General features: G+C 46.5%; 1 protein-coding gene across 7 annotated transcripts in view; it reads right to left on the reverse strand.

Annotated features, from left to right (window-relative positions):
* EDC3 (enhancer of mRNA decapping 3) overlaps positions 1-15,336 on the reverse strand; it is a 60,457-nt gene that overhangs the window by 10,945 nt on the left and 34,176 nt on the right. For all 7 annotated transcript variants that reach the window (XM_066278206.1, XM_066278211.1, XM_066278210.1 and 4 more), the window contains one exon: positions 9,674-10,009. In XM_066278206.1, the coding sequence (XP_066134303.1) occupies positions 9,674-10,009 (336 nt within the window). The remainder of the gene's footprint in view (positions 1-9,673; positions 10,010-15,336) is intronic.

A 15,336-nucleotide genomic window follows, 5' to 3' on the forward strand; every position in this document is an offset into this window, starting at 1 on the left:
TGAGAAGCATCAGCTCACAGTTGTGTCACTTTAGTTGTTCACTGATTGCTTCTCCTATGTGCCTTGACAGGGGCCAAGCCAATGACACTTTGCTCAAGCCAGTGACCTTGGGCTCAAGCAGATGAGCTTTAGGATCATATGCATGTCTGCCCTGTTCACACCAGGAATCCCATGCTGTTGAACCTGTGCTCAGAGCCAATGACCTCATTCGAGGCTTCGAATCAGTGAGCCCAGTGTTCCAGGTTGATGCTTTATCCACTGTGCTGTCATCACAGACTCTTAAACCACACAGAATGAGGTTATTGTTTTACATTTTAACAACAGGAATCTGAGCACAAACATGGATCTAAAGCATCCAGGTGTGTATCCCACCAAGGGAAGGAAAAATATTAATTTAATGTATTGATGACGATAAAACAAAAAATGTGCACACATCAAAATTAACACTCTCCTTTGGGTTAATGGAGCCTCTCTCCCTGCCTGAGCCCCACGGCCACCTTGGGCAGAGACAACAAACAGTGCCATGGTGGGCGTCCTCCCTTCTCACGGTTCAGAAACAGTCAGTCATGATGTGTCCGGTGCCCATGCTGGAGGCTGCAGCCTGATCTTGCATGTCAACAGCTGATTAAAACAGTCACTTTTATGACCTGCTCTAGACACGCACATATTATCAGAACTATTTAGGAACCACTGATAGCAGGGTACAAGAGCTGAATGAATTCTCAGCAGGCCTGAAAGCCACTTACAACCCTCAACCTGTCAGACAAGTCATGCACCTGCCTACTTCAAACACCCTCTTCACTTGCACAGTCATGCAAGGTAAGGCTCTACCTCAGGCCTGTGTCCTTTTTCACCTACTTGTTCTCCTGCTGACTTGGAAACAGGCAGGGCAGTGAGTCTGGGGCCCACTCACCACAGTCCAGCATGCTTTCTGGGCCTAGGCCTCATGTGCTCTCCCATTCTGAGGGTCTCCAAGGCAGGCCGAGCACTTTCTGTGGCCTTTCTCCTCAGTCCTTAAAGGTACAAAGCCCACGGTGGAGGGAGAAGAGAGTGCAACGCTCGGCTGGCTACACACCACAGCTGGGTAGGGTGAGGGACACCACTGATGAACTGGGTACTCAGGAGCTCAGGGAAAGACAGGGCCGGAACCCCTTTGGCTTAACCCACTGCTGCAAGGAGTGGGACGGCTCTGCACCCCAGCTCCCTGAAAGGACTGAGCAAGGCCCACAGAACACTTCCTGTCAACATTTCTACTCAGAGTCCAGCCAGTCAGACTACCTATCAACAGGCAGGAGGTAAAATAAAAACTAACGGAAGGCAACCAAGAATGCAGCGTGTAACCTGCAAACAGCAGCAGTGCCAAACCTGAGCCAGGGCCAAGCGGACTGTGCTGGGTTGGAAGGTGGACTTTATTGTTCAGGAACCAAGGCAGTGAAACCAGTTGGCAGGGTTTCTCTTACTGTGAACATGTATTTTACAGCTGTTGGTGAAACAAGAAAGGGAGATAGAGTTATAGCCAGTTTGTGATGAGCAGAGAACTTCTCAGCATCCAACTAACCTGGGGGTGTCCAGGAAAATGGCTTATGCATGCCAGGACAGAAGACCCTCCACACTGCTCCACTCATTCCACAGTGACGTGGGGCAGGGACAGAATGGCCCAGCCCCGCATGGCCTGCCCCTTGGGCAAAGCTCTGTCATTCCCACACTGCTCTTCCAATACCAGCAGTGTCCACCTACCTCCCCATGGATGCAGCACACACGCACGATGTCCATCACACTGCCCACACTGTAGCAGGAGAGGCTGCAAGTGTCCTATGTCTCATCTGTGAGGAGCACTGGGTCATGGGCATGGGTTAGTCTAGGACTAAGAATTGATTCCACTCAGTGGTGGGCACACAACTGGGTGATGTCACACTGGGTCTTCTTCGCAGTGTAAAACCATGGGTAAATGCACAGCCTTACACCCACGTGTGCAGACAGGGCCTGCACATTTACATTAAAGACACCACTCAATGCAAAGTGGTGTCACGTTACCTCTGGGAGGAAGTTCCTCATGAGAGGTCTAAGGACTTCCAATACTCGTTTGGGCACATGGGCCTCCCACGATCTGGCCTGTAGACGGCACCCCTTCACCCTGGACCCTCACCCCACCTGACTCCAGGCACCTTGGTTGCCTCTGGTTCCTAAATTCTCCAAGTTCCTTCTGGCCCCAGCCTGGCACCCTCTTCTCTCCCAAACACATGGCCAGCGCTGTGCATCTTAGGCCTCAGCCTGACCCCCATCTCTGTGTACGCTCACTTCCTTTGCTGCACTCAGTACAATATGCAGGCATTGCTCCTTCCGGCCTGCCTACTCGCTGGACTGTGAGCTCTATGAGGGCAGTTACTGTGCAGGTCCTCCTCCAGGCTTAGCCCCTTCCTTGTGCATCTCCAGTGCAAGAAAGCCTGGTAGGGTGAAAGAGACATGCACTGAATTAATGAGCACATGGGACTGAACCTTGTGCAACAGCCTCAGGGCAAGCCATTACTCGGGATGAAGCCCAGCCATAACCACAGGGACACCTTGCACTCCGTGTTGCGATGCCCTGGAGACAGAGCTCCAACCAAATCTTGGGGAAATGTTAATAGGAATCATCTCAAAAGGAAACATGCTGTTAAGTCAAAACTAAAGGGTCTTCTTCAAATCAGCAAACTCTTCACAAATGTCAACAACTCACAAGGCAACAGAGGTTGTGGGAAAGGAAAGAGATACAACCAAATGTCACCTGCCCTGGCTGACTAGAGTACAGCTATGAAAGACACAATTGAAACAATTGCAAAGTTTTGCATATGCAGTATATTGTCAATAATACTTTTATATAAACTTTATATTTCCTGAGTAACCTGTGCTGTGGTCTTAGTGCAACACTATAGGTGCTGACGCACAGGAAGAGTTTAGGGTGGAACACAACAAGACAGAATCTCAGCTCAGATGTCTGTGTGCATGTGACTATGTAGTTATATAAAGTCAGTGTGGCAAAATATTACCTGGAGAATATAAATGAAAGGTGTACGGCTGTTCATTATACTAGTATAGCAAATTTTTGAAAAAACTTTTTCAACTTAAGAAGCTGGGAAGAGCCTGACCAGGTGGTGGCACAATAGATAGAGTGTTAGCCTGGACACTGAAGACCCAGGTTCAAAACCCCGAGGTTGCAGGCTTGACTGTGGGGTCATCTGGCTTGAGCGCAGGCTCACTTGCTTGAGTATGGGACCATAGACATGACCCTGGGGTCACTGGCTTGAACCCAAAGGTTACTGGCTTGAGCAAGGGGTCACTGGAGCCACCTGCCCTAGTCAAGTCATGTATGAGAAGCAATTAATGAACAACTAAGGTGCCACAACTATGGCTTGATGCTTCTCAGCTCTTTCGCCTCCAGTCTGTCTGTCTCTCTTGATACTTCTCATCTCTCTCCCCCCTTCCTGTCTCTCTCTTGCTTAAAAAAAAATTAGAAAGTTGGGGAGAAAAAAAAAAAAGAGTTAAGTGCCTTCAAATACAGTCTACAAATGTTTACAAAGCAATAATGTATCAAGCCCATGGGGGGGGGGGGAGGCAGGAGACAGAGTAGATAAAAAGAAGATAAAAACAGATCCTGTTCCCAGTCTCAGAATTTAGTTACAAACAAACAAACAAACAAAATAAACACATGCATGCAAGCAACAAAGAGCACACAAACTAAACTGGGTCATCCTGTGCAAGTGCAAAGCGTGGACTGAAAACCAGGAGTTGTAGGCAGGTGTCGAATTCTAAATCTAAATTATGCCTCGGAAGACAGGCAGGCCTGCAGTCAGTAGTACAAGAGCGCTCTGTGCAGGTGGGGAAGACCTAACCCAGCTCCATGGCTGCCAGCCCAAAGGCTGACATCATAAAGCCTGCCTTACACAGAGGCAGGGCCAGGCGTCAGGTGGCTTTAAAGCCAAGCTGTTTTCTGCAGGATGACACTGACGGGGCCAGAAAAACCTATGGAACTGGATGGAGTCAAGAGACACAGAGAGCCTATGAAGAAGCACAAGAAACTAACAACTTCCAGGGTGACTCTGAAAAAGTGGGGAAAGCGGGCGGCCCGGGCTGCCAAGAAAATGGCTGATGTTCAGGCTGCATGGTTGCAAGATTACTTGTTGGAGACAGGTGTGGGAGAGGAGGAGCCTCCCTAAGACCCACTGTTACAGTTTGAATAGGAAGAAGGCCAAGAAACCACCTAACAGGGATGGGTGGGGAGGTCTGAGGCCTGATGTAAAATTGATAATCCATTGATTATCTTCTAATATGCAGCTGGTGTTGGCATTAGAAGATAATAGATGCTTTTTTATGCAGTGGCAGAAGCAACAGATAAAAGAACTATCAAGGCGACACAGGCCTTGAATGTGTTTGACCCCGCCAGGCCCTGTAAGCTTGCTGAGGAGTTTGAATGGGGCTTGTGGCAATGGACAGAGTGCTTATGGAAAGGCACTGAGGTCTGTTAATGAAGAGCTGTATGGCTAGTTTGCATAATGGATCTTCACCTTGGGTGATTTGTATAGATAACTGGGCTGTCTAACGTGGTCTGATCATTGAGCACTGTAATGGACTCTTGGACTGCAATCAGAGGTGGGCACCAGCTTCCTTGTTGGATGGACACACCGCTTTTAGAGAGTGTAAGAGACCTGATGAGGGGGGCAACTCCGGTGGAGGCCCTCCTGCACTGGAAAGCTGCTCTCACCCAGTTGCAGGGACATACCAAGGACACTTTACGGTTTCCTTGGATACAGCATTGGATTATTGTAAGGCCGACAGCCGTCGCCATGGCCATGGGGATTCTCACTGGATTCGGGCAGATGATAAAGAAACAAAGGAGCCAGAAAATAGTGGGCCATTCCATTCTTAGAGTCTCACAACAGTGGACGAGCAAACAGGGAAGACCGCTTCCCTTTCTCTCAGGGCTCCCAAGCCCCGACTCAGTCTCCAGTTCCATACCCCGGACTCATTCTCCAGACTCCTCTCAGTTCTCTCTTTCTCTCTCTCCACTCTCTAGCAAAATAGGTTGGGGGGAAAACCCCTTCTCCAGCAAACAATCAGCCCTCCCAAGCAGGAAGGTGTAAAGCCAGTATACACGGCCACCATCACAGCCGCCTGGCCCATGCAGGTTCGCATTAGATTCAGACAGACGGTAATGAAAGAATGGAGCCAAGAACTGGTGGGCCATCATCTTTAATCCTACCATGCACCCGGCGGGCAAGTAAAAAACACACACTGGGCTCCAACCCCCACTCATACAGTGCTCACAAAGCTACTGACTTATCTGAGTTTCCTAGAATCAAAGGTTTCTAGCTCACCAGACTTATTCACCTCTGTTCCCCATCTCCTTCCTTCTCCCTGTACAAACTCTGCACAAACTAGCTTCTCCCTCAGCACTCCACCATCTTGGCTGCTTCTCCTGGCCTTCTCCACGTGGCCTTTCTCTGCTCTCCTCTCTAATGCTAATCTCAGGAACCGAGAGAGCAAGCTCCCGATCTGCCCCACTTTATAGTGTAGAAACCAGAACCTTTAATCCAATATACAAACAAGGAAGTCTCTAATACAAAGTCACGTATCTGAGGCATAATGGGATTCCTCATGAGAGTGCACCACCCCACATCAAAAAGGGTGGGAAAGGCTTATTCCTAAAACCAAGCCCCAGGCTACAAGGATCCTGCCTGCCCACAGCCTGCCCCCAACACACATTAATATAATTATGCCCATCCCAAGCAAGAAGGGCAACCAATACCATCACCTGGGTGACGGGCTTCCACATGGGCAGCACCATCTTTAACAAAGTAAGCATAATATATTTTATCTGCTCAACAGAAGACAATCCTCAATTTGCAATCTGCCATCCTGAGGGCAACACCTGCAGTCTTCCATAGACATATGTGTATATACATATGGCACTGCCCCAATACTATCAACAAACTTAAAAAACATTTGTTTACCCAACTATACAGGCCCTCCCACCAATCCTGGGATGGGGGCTAGAGGTGGGCCTCCAGTCAAGCACCTTGAACAGAATGCTCAAGGAGACATTGTGAAGAGCACCTTTGTAATTATCTTAATTGTCTAACTTGTGCTGCTGCAGTAATCTGTTTATGTAATATACCTCACTCCTCGCACAGGAACCATCATGGAAGATACCTGTCATGTACTGTTGGTCAAATAAGTTTGTAAATATGATATATATGTTTGCTCGCTTATAGTTTGTATTGGGTGTGGGGGACAGGCTGGAAGCAGGCCAGGTCGTTATAACCTAAGGCTTAGTTTTTTTTTTGTTTTGTTTTTTTTTTTAATATTTTATTTATTGATTTTTAGAGAGAGGGGAGAGAGAGAGAGAGAGAGAGAGAGAGAGAGAAGAGGGGAGAAGAGCAGGAAGCATCAACTCCCATATGTGCCTTGACCAGGCAAGCCCAAGGTTTCGAACCGGCGACCTCAGTGTTCCAGGTCGACGCTTTATCCCACTGCGCCACCACAGGTCAGGCCAAAGGCTTAGTTTTAAGACTAAGCTTTTCCCCACACCCTTGACTGATTGCATGATGTGGGGTGGTGCACTCTCATGAGGAATCCCATTATGCTTCAGATGAATGACTTTGTATCAGAGACTTCTTTGTTTGTATATTGGATTAAAGGTTTTGATTTCTAAACTATAAAGTGGGGCAGACCGGGAGCTTGCTCTCTCGGTTCCTGAGATTAGCATTAGAGAGGAGAGCAGAGAAAGATCACGTGGAGGAGGCCAGGAGAAGCAGCCAAGATGGTGGAGTGCTGAGGGAGAAGCCAGTTTGTGCAGAGTTTGTACAGGGAGAAGGAAGGAGATGGGGAACAGAGGTGAATAAGTCTGGTGAGCTAAAAACCTTTGATTCTAGGAAACTCAGATAAGTCAGTAGCTTTGTGAGCACTGAATGGGTGGGTTTTGGAGCCCAGTGTGTGTTTTTACTTGCCCACTGGGTGCAAGCTAGGATTAAAGATGATGGCCCATTAGTTCTTGGCTCTGTTGTTTCATTACCGTCTGTCCGAATCCAATGTGAACCTGCATGGCCCAGGCGGCTGTGATGGTGGCCATGCCTACTGGCTTTACATGTACATTGTGAAGTGAGCAACCCTAAAAGGGTGGAATGTTGGGCAAACAAGTATGTTACAAGTGTGTTAGGCTTGCTCACCTTGTACTTTGCCTGTAGGGTGCATAAGCAGGGAGCAGCACCATGTGTGTATAGTCTATGTAAGGCTGCAGTGCTTTCCTTCAGGTTGGCAAATTGCAAATTGTGGATTGCCTGCCACCCTTGGGAGGAGCCAGTGATTCCTACCATTTGCCTAAGAGTGGGTTTTTCCCCCAGCCTTTTTTGCTTGAGAGTCCTGAGAGAGAGAGAGAGAGAGAGAGAGAGAGAGAAGTGGTTTTCCCTGCCTGCTTGCTCATCTGCCATTGCAAGACTCTAATAAATGGAATGGTCCATCATCCTCCGGCTCCACAATCTGCCCAAATCCAATGAGAACCTGCATAGCCACCATCGTGGCAGCCACTGGCTTTACAACCAAGGACCAGTTCATGTGGTCAGAAGTGTGTTTGCTAATGGCAAAATTCTGGGAAAAGTTTAATGTGAGAGGAGGGAATTTTTACTTGTCATTAAGGGTGTGGAGATCACGCTGGGAGGTGAAGCGCACAGGAGGAGGAAATCTTTCCCTCCTCCTTTGTCTCCTTTAGCAAATGCTCTCTGGACCTCTTTCAGATCTGTGACTGTTTCCTGATTCCCACTGTCACCATCCCCAACAACCATGTCACTGCAAAGCAGACCTATCCCCCGAGCTCAGGAACTCCAGGGATCAAACACTGAGTGACCAAGCACCGCAGCCCAGAGAGCTGCCAGCAGAGACAGTTAGAGGCCAATGGACGCAAGAGCTCAGGTCCTACCAGCCCTGCTGTATGACGGCTGCCTCTGAAAGCTTGAAACCCAGCCACTTAAATTTAGCCTGACTCTGAGCTACACTGTTTGCCTTCATACAGAGGTAAAATTCAAAGGAGTTCAGCAAGATACACTCAATGCCACTGGCGAAAACCACCTCGGTGAAGAGCACACCTGCCAGTCTGCTAGAAAAAGAGGGAAGTGACTGAGCCGTTCCTCTCAGCTTGGCAGTCTGCTTATATTCTCCCCATGGAAAGCACATGCAAGCTCTACACTCAGCAAACCCAAATAGAACAGAGCCCTATTTGTCTGCAAAATGGCCAGGCCTTAGCTCTAATTTTCCTCCATCATGGAATTAAATTGTCTCCATAATTCTCTCTATAACTGCTACTAGTTTTCAAAATTTATGTTCTTGTCTGACCAGGCGATGGCGCCGTACACAGAGCGCTGACCTGGGACACTAAGGACCCAGGTTCAGAACCTCAAGGTCACTGGCTTGAGTACAGGGTTGCTGGCTTGGGTGGAGTGGTCCCAAGATCACTGGCTCAGCTGGAGCCACTCACCCACTGCCGCTGTTAAAGCACATATGACAAGCAATCAAAGATCAACTTAAGTTCCGTAACTATGAATTGATGCCTCTCCTCTCCCCTCATGTCTGTCTCTCTTGCTAAAAAGTAAATAAATAATAAAAATTTATATTCTTTATATTCAAAACTTCAAATGAAAACGAATACTCTAGTTAGTTCCTTCTCTATTAAAATGCTTATGATTCCTCTGTTAGCGTAAGATGATTCAATAACAAGGGTTTTTAAATGGTTTTCCAAAAAGCCCAGTTAATGCTTTTATCTACCATAAATGCCGTATGTTTGAAGACCGTAATGCTAAAAAAAAAAGAAACTTAAAAATTACTGTGGTAACAGACTAGATTAGTGATTTTCAACTGGTATGCTGCAAGAATTTTTAAAACTTGCAATACCTGACTATTTAGTCAGGGGCACTGACCTCTTTTCCCTTAGGTTATCAAGTAAAAAACAACAAAAGCCAACACAATAATAGCTGTATGGTAAGTGAATCAAAATTATAACAATTTTTTGTCAGACCAGCAAAAAATATAATATTCTCTGTATGCTGCAGAATTTTAGTCATTAGCTTCTGTGCGCCAATAAGATGAAGAAGGCTGAGAACTGCTGCTCTAGACTCCACATATAGAGGCTTCCACAATGACCACGCCCTGTTCTGCTATGTGAGAACTATGGCTAGCCAACCCTCAGTGGCTGAGAAGGAGGTGAACACAAGGCAGTAAACAAATCCAGTGGTTTCAACCATCCATCTACCTCCAGCTGTTTTTCACCTCAGCAAACAACCAGTAAAACACAACTGAACTTCTGCTATAATGCAGAGGCAGTAACAGGGAGCCAAAGTGAAAACAGACTTTATCACATGAATCTAGGCTGCTGGCCCCCATGCCGTTAGTGATTACTCATAACAGAGTAAACAGCAGCAACCAGAGCCTACAGGTGCAGGACACATGGACATGCAGAGGACTCACCCCTTACAATGGTGGGTAATGGTGCTGTGCTGGCCAGAACACCACCCCAAGAGACAATCACAACAGGCCAACTAAGCCACTTTAACTAGTTCGGCTACATGACTCTGACAGTGAGCCCAGGTCTTCCTGCTCCAAGCATGACAGAAAGGCAGAGCAGCCAGGGGACATGGGCCTAGCAACTCACCCGTGCAGAACTCCTTGCTCACCCCGGGAGGCACAGTGATTCGTCGGTAGACAATGGGCTCTGACTCCAGGATGTTCTCATCGTGCCTGTACCGTGCAGGCCTTTCATTTGGGATGCCCCGGGAACGGGTGCCACTCCTCCTCTCGTAGGTATCAATCTCCTCAAACACAGCTGCCTTATCAAAAAGGGCCAGGTTCCCTTCAAAATCAAAGTCTGTGTCTGGTATCTCTTCAATATCATCCCCGAAGCACTCATCATCCTTATTCTTCATCTGGCCATTCTTTACACCACTTTTCTTTGGAGTTGCCTGATTTGGGTGCTTGCTACTAGATGACCCTGGAGAAAAAACAGGGACTACAGTCAGTGTGCCCAGAGAGTGCTCAATGGAAGTAGAAAATGAACTAGTCCTTTGTGGAGCGTTACAGCAAACAGAATGAAGGTGGAAGCTATTCCTCAATCACAGTAAGTAGCACAGACTACCACACATTTCATGGAATAGAAAATTTCTTTTTTCAAATATTTTATTTATTTCCTGACCAGGCAGTGGTGCAGTGGCTAGAGTGTCGACCTGGGATGCTGAGGACCCAGGTTTGAAACCCCAAGGTCACCGGCTTCAGTGTGGGATCATAGACACGATCCCATGGTTGCTGGATTGAGCCCAAGGTCACTGAGCAAGGGGTCACTGGCTCAGCTGGAGGCCCCCAGTCAAGGCACATTTGAGAAAGCAATCAATGAACAACTTAGGAGCCGCAATGAAGAATGGATACTTCTCATCTCTCTCTCTTCCTGTCTGTCTCTGTCTTTCTCTCACTTAAAAAATTATTTATTAATTTTAGAGAGAGAAAGGTGGAAAGAGGAGCGGGAGCATCAACTCATAGTGGTTGCTTCTCAGATGTGCCTTGGCGGGGCAAATGCTTAAGGTTTCAAACCAGTGACCTCAGCATTCCAGGTCAATGCTTTATCTACTGCACCACAAGCCAGGCTCTGAATAATAGATTTCACATACATATTACCCAGGTAACAGTGAATATGTTCTGCCCTTTAAAAGGAAATTCGTAATGACAGGCTTTTTTGATAACCAAGTATCAAAAGAGAAGATTGGCAAAATAAACAGTAGTCTCTTCCCACCGGTCTGGGTGGTTTGATTCTGAATGTCTAGCAGTTAAGCGAGAAATACTCTAATATAAAATGCCAAGTCCTCATAATCTGAAACTCACAGGAAGATACTACTCAACTGGCTCTTAAGTCTATGCTTACAAGACCTTGGCGAGTTGGCTCTGTGGTAGAGTGTCAGCCGAACATGTGGATGTCCTGGATTTGATTCCCAGTCAGGGCACACAGGAGAAGCAACTATCTGCTTCTCCCCGCCCCCCCCCTCTCGCTTTTCTCTTTCTCTCTTCCCCTCCTGCAGCCATGGCTCGACTGGAGTGAATTGGCCCTGAGCACTGAGAATGGCTCCACGGCCTCTGCCTCTGGAGCTAAGAAGAGCTCAGTTGCTGAACAGAGGAGCAACACCCAAGATGGGCAGAGCATCGCCCCCTAGTGGGTTTGCTGGGTGGATCCCAGTTGGGGTGCATGCAGGAGTCTGTCTCTGCCTCCCCTCTTCACACTGAATTTAAAAAAAAAGTCTATGCTTATAAAACAAGCAACCTCCTGATTTGTAATTTGGTAGCACAATAGAACCCACAGGAAGAGTATTCTGGTTTAAACAGAGTCCAGAGTCTCAGCCAGATATACATATATCTGCCACTATAAGTTGATATTTTGACTTCTAAACCTGTCCTAAGATCTTTTGGTTAATCTGATCTCTTTTCTCAGATTTTTATCCCTTCTGGGTAAACAATTTCTGACCCATCAAATAATGACAAGGACCATATTGACCTGATCCTATGGAGGCCAGCCACACACTAAGACACACATCAGCAACAAGGCAGACAGCCACCCTCTGTCTCTGAGACTATTTGGCTGCCACATATAAGTGACCTACTCGCCTAGAAGCCAAGGCATAAGACCCCCGAGTTATAGACACCACCCATTCCCAGAGAATCCTGAATTGAGTTTGAACTCTGAGCCCCATCGGAGCCCCTGCAAGGGTGGACCAGGTGACTGGTACACCAAACTGAACCTCCAACCTGGTCTAAATAAATGTAATGTTCCTTTGAGAGATAAGCCTCCTCAATTACTGCAAATACTCAAGTGGAGGTTAGAATGACCTCAGGGAAACCCTTATCCCCACCCCAACCTCCCCACTGTCCTGCTCTAACTTTCTAATACAATTCCCTCCACCCAGGACCACGAGTCAGGGGGCCTAGGATCTAGCTGCAGGCCTAGGATCTAGCTGCAGGCCTATCAGGTAACTTGATATAGTATGTTATACTTGTCATCCAACCTTTCAGTTTCCTTGTCTGTAGAACACATACTGTGGTGTACCAGCAGGGTTTCTAGCACATAGCACTCAGTCATTACATATTTAATGATTTAATCCGTACCAGCAATATTAATTACAACAATCATCCTGAAAGATGCGCACTATTCAGATACAACTTGTGTCCTACTTTTCGTAATGCCAGATACCGGCATGGAAAGGGCTGTGGCTAGCAGTGAAAAAGAGCTTTAGGCCTCTGAAGGTCTAAGACTGACCATACTAATGAAGGGAGGAGCTGGCTGAGCCACGCCCACAGCTGAGGTGAGGGCAGGAGCACTGAAAAGTGTATCAGTTCTGGGTCAAGTTCTAATCCCAACGATGGAACAAAAGCACTCAACAAAAGCACTTGGTGAGAGCATGAGGTATGCTCCAGCCAGGTGCCAGGAACATAGTGTATAACCCAGACATGCTGCTAAGAGAACGGCAGGAGAGACATACAAGCAAACAGTGAGTGGTGTAACAGATGCTTCTACAAAGTACCACCGAAATATCAATGAAAAGCAGAGCTGGATTAGGAACGAGACAGCAGCACAAGAACACAGGTCAGGATGACACCATTAGCAATATGTGTTGGCAGAAGAACAAAAAAAGTCCAGTTTGCAGTGGACTTTTCAGTGTCCTGCTTCAATAGTAAACCAAATTATCAGTGTCCTGCTTTAATAGTAAACCAAACCATTCTGCTAGTATACCATACTAACAAAATAGTATGATATACTAACAGAACAATAGGAGTGCACAGGATGGTCTGCTGGGAGTAGGGAGACCATACTAAATATTCTGTTTACATTTTATTTTAACTAAAACCAGTAAGAAATCAAACTTTATGACTTGAATGTATGGATGCCAATTGGCATCCATAAGAGGTTTCATGCCAACCAATCATTTCCAGTATTTGAAATAGGCAGCCAAGAGCATGCTCCATACCAGCAAGTGTGCTTGTACAAACAGTCACACCATTTTTGTGTGTGTGTGGTAAAATATATGTAACATAAAATTTACCTTTTTTTTCTTTGCAAGAGAGGCAGAGAGAAACAGACAGACAGGGATAAGAAGGGAGAGAGATGAGAAACATCAACCCTAGTTGCGGAACTTTAGTTGTTCATTGATTGCTTCTCAGATGTGCCTGACTGGGGGGCTCTAGCCAAGCCAGTGACCCCTTGCTCAAGCCAGCAACCTTGGGCTCAAGCCAGTGACCATGGGTTCATGTCTATGATCCCACGCTCAAGCCAACAACCCCGTGTTCAAGCTGGTGACCTTGGGGTTTTGAACCTGGGTCTTCAACATCCCAGCTCGATGCTCTATCTTCTGCACCACCACCTACCTGGTCAAGCTCTAAATATTAATTTTGTTTTGAAAGAACCAGTGGTTACTATTTTCCTTAGTGGTAAGCTAAGATTTTAAACATTAATGACTCAGTCACTCTGTTCTAATCAAATATTGGTTTTTTAATACACAGAAAAACATTCTGAACCGTAATTTGAATCAGTAAAATATTACTGCAATATAGTTCTCTTCATGTTTATCTAATCCTTTAAAATTGTACTTTTGTCTCATATCTAACATACGTAATATTTAGGTATGGAAGCTAATAAACTGATGATCTAATCAAGAGTTCTTATAAATACTTAATGCTTATTTTAAGGCACAGTTTAAGTCAAAGCATAATTCCTTTGAAGCTGACAATAGTTTATTCTGAAGAAAGAAATGGTGGCCCACATGAGTCTCTTCATTTCAGCCAATTGCACTTATAATCATACCACTGCTCACTGCAACCAAAACACAATTTCATTCACGGGAGTATTCTGATTGGCCTTTTCCTATATGCATTTATTCAAAAATTTTTCATGAAGTACCTGCTGCTATCTACTGGGATCTGTGTTAGGTACTAGAGGTCAACAGTGAATAACATCAACATAACCCCAGGCTTCCCCTAATGTTACACTCACCCCGCCCCCTTACTATCAGTCCAGATCACTCCTGCAGACCCAACAGTCAAATTGCCTGCATTTTCCAACAAAGTACATTCAAGAGGTCCTTGACACAGGTAAGCAATTTTAGAGCTTTTTTTTTTTTTCAGTGTTAGCAAATGCTGTTATCTCTCCAATATCCAGACTCCTCTTCCCTCACCACAAAACCCATCTTTGTTTGGACACCCTCCTCTCAGGTGAGAAAGCTAACTTCTAAATCAGTCATGGTGGTGTTCCTACCAATAACTGATTTAAGCATGGGCAAGCAAAGCAATATTGGCCAAGCAAACATGATGTGGCAGGCACTGAGGGGAAAAGATCTCACAACAGTTTCTTTTCTGTCTGTGTGTGTGTGTTATTTTAAGAGTAGGCTTATTCAGGCTGGGGACAGTGAAACAAGGAAGGGCTTAGGACAGAAAAAGCAACAGCAGAGCCTAGGCGGGGCTGCCTCGGCTCACCAGGAAGTCAGGGGAAGCTGGCTTTGGAGACAGGTTCAGAAATTGAGCCCGGGATGAGCTGCCGCTGCCGCTGCCACTGCCACTGCTCCCCTGGTGGCAAGTCTCATGGGGTCCCTTAGAGCTTAGGAGAAAAAAAACATAGATGCAGGAAGGTGTGGGCGTGCTCCCAGGGGAGAGAGTGGCGCAGCTGTTTCTGATAAAGCTTTCTTCACTTCAGAGAAACTCAACTCCTGGTTCTCAACTGGGCAATTGTGGCTCCCATGGGACATCGTCAGTATGTGAAGACAGTTTTGGTTGTTACAACTAGTCATGGTTGGGGTAGTACTAGCATCTAGTAGGCAGAGTCAAGACGCCACTAGCCATCCTACACTGCACAGCACACGCACACACTCACTCATCTGGCCCAAAATACCAGTACTAACGTTGAGAAACGACACCACAGAAAACGCACTAGAAAAATGGGTGTCTCTTCTCCTTTTGAGGAATGCCAACTCTGGATGAGACACAGGGAAGCACTGCAGCCAAGCTAGCATTAATGAAGGACAAAGCCAACACATAAGGAGCGCTTCAAAAAAACAGAGACGTCCCGACCTCTGGACATACCATGACATTTCTTCATTCTTTAAGCCACCGGGGAGGTCTTTCTATTACATCCAGAGCATACTAACTCAGTGTTTTTCAACCAGTGTGCCGTGAGACATGATCAGGTGTGCCGTGGGGAAATTAAACATGGGTCCCCAAACTACAGCCCGCTTACCGGATACGGCCCACCGCCAGCCGCCTCCATCTAAACATAAACATTCCCCTTACAAT

This window comes from Saccopteryx bilineata, chromosome 4 (genome assembly GCF_036850765.1).
Source record: "Saccopteryx bilineata isolate mSacBil1 chromosome 4, mSacBil1_pri_phased_curated, whole genome shotgun sequence".
Taxonomy (NCBI): Eukaryota; Metazoa; Chordata; class Mammalia; order Chiroptera; family Emballonuridae; genus Saccopteryx; species Saccopteryx bilineata.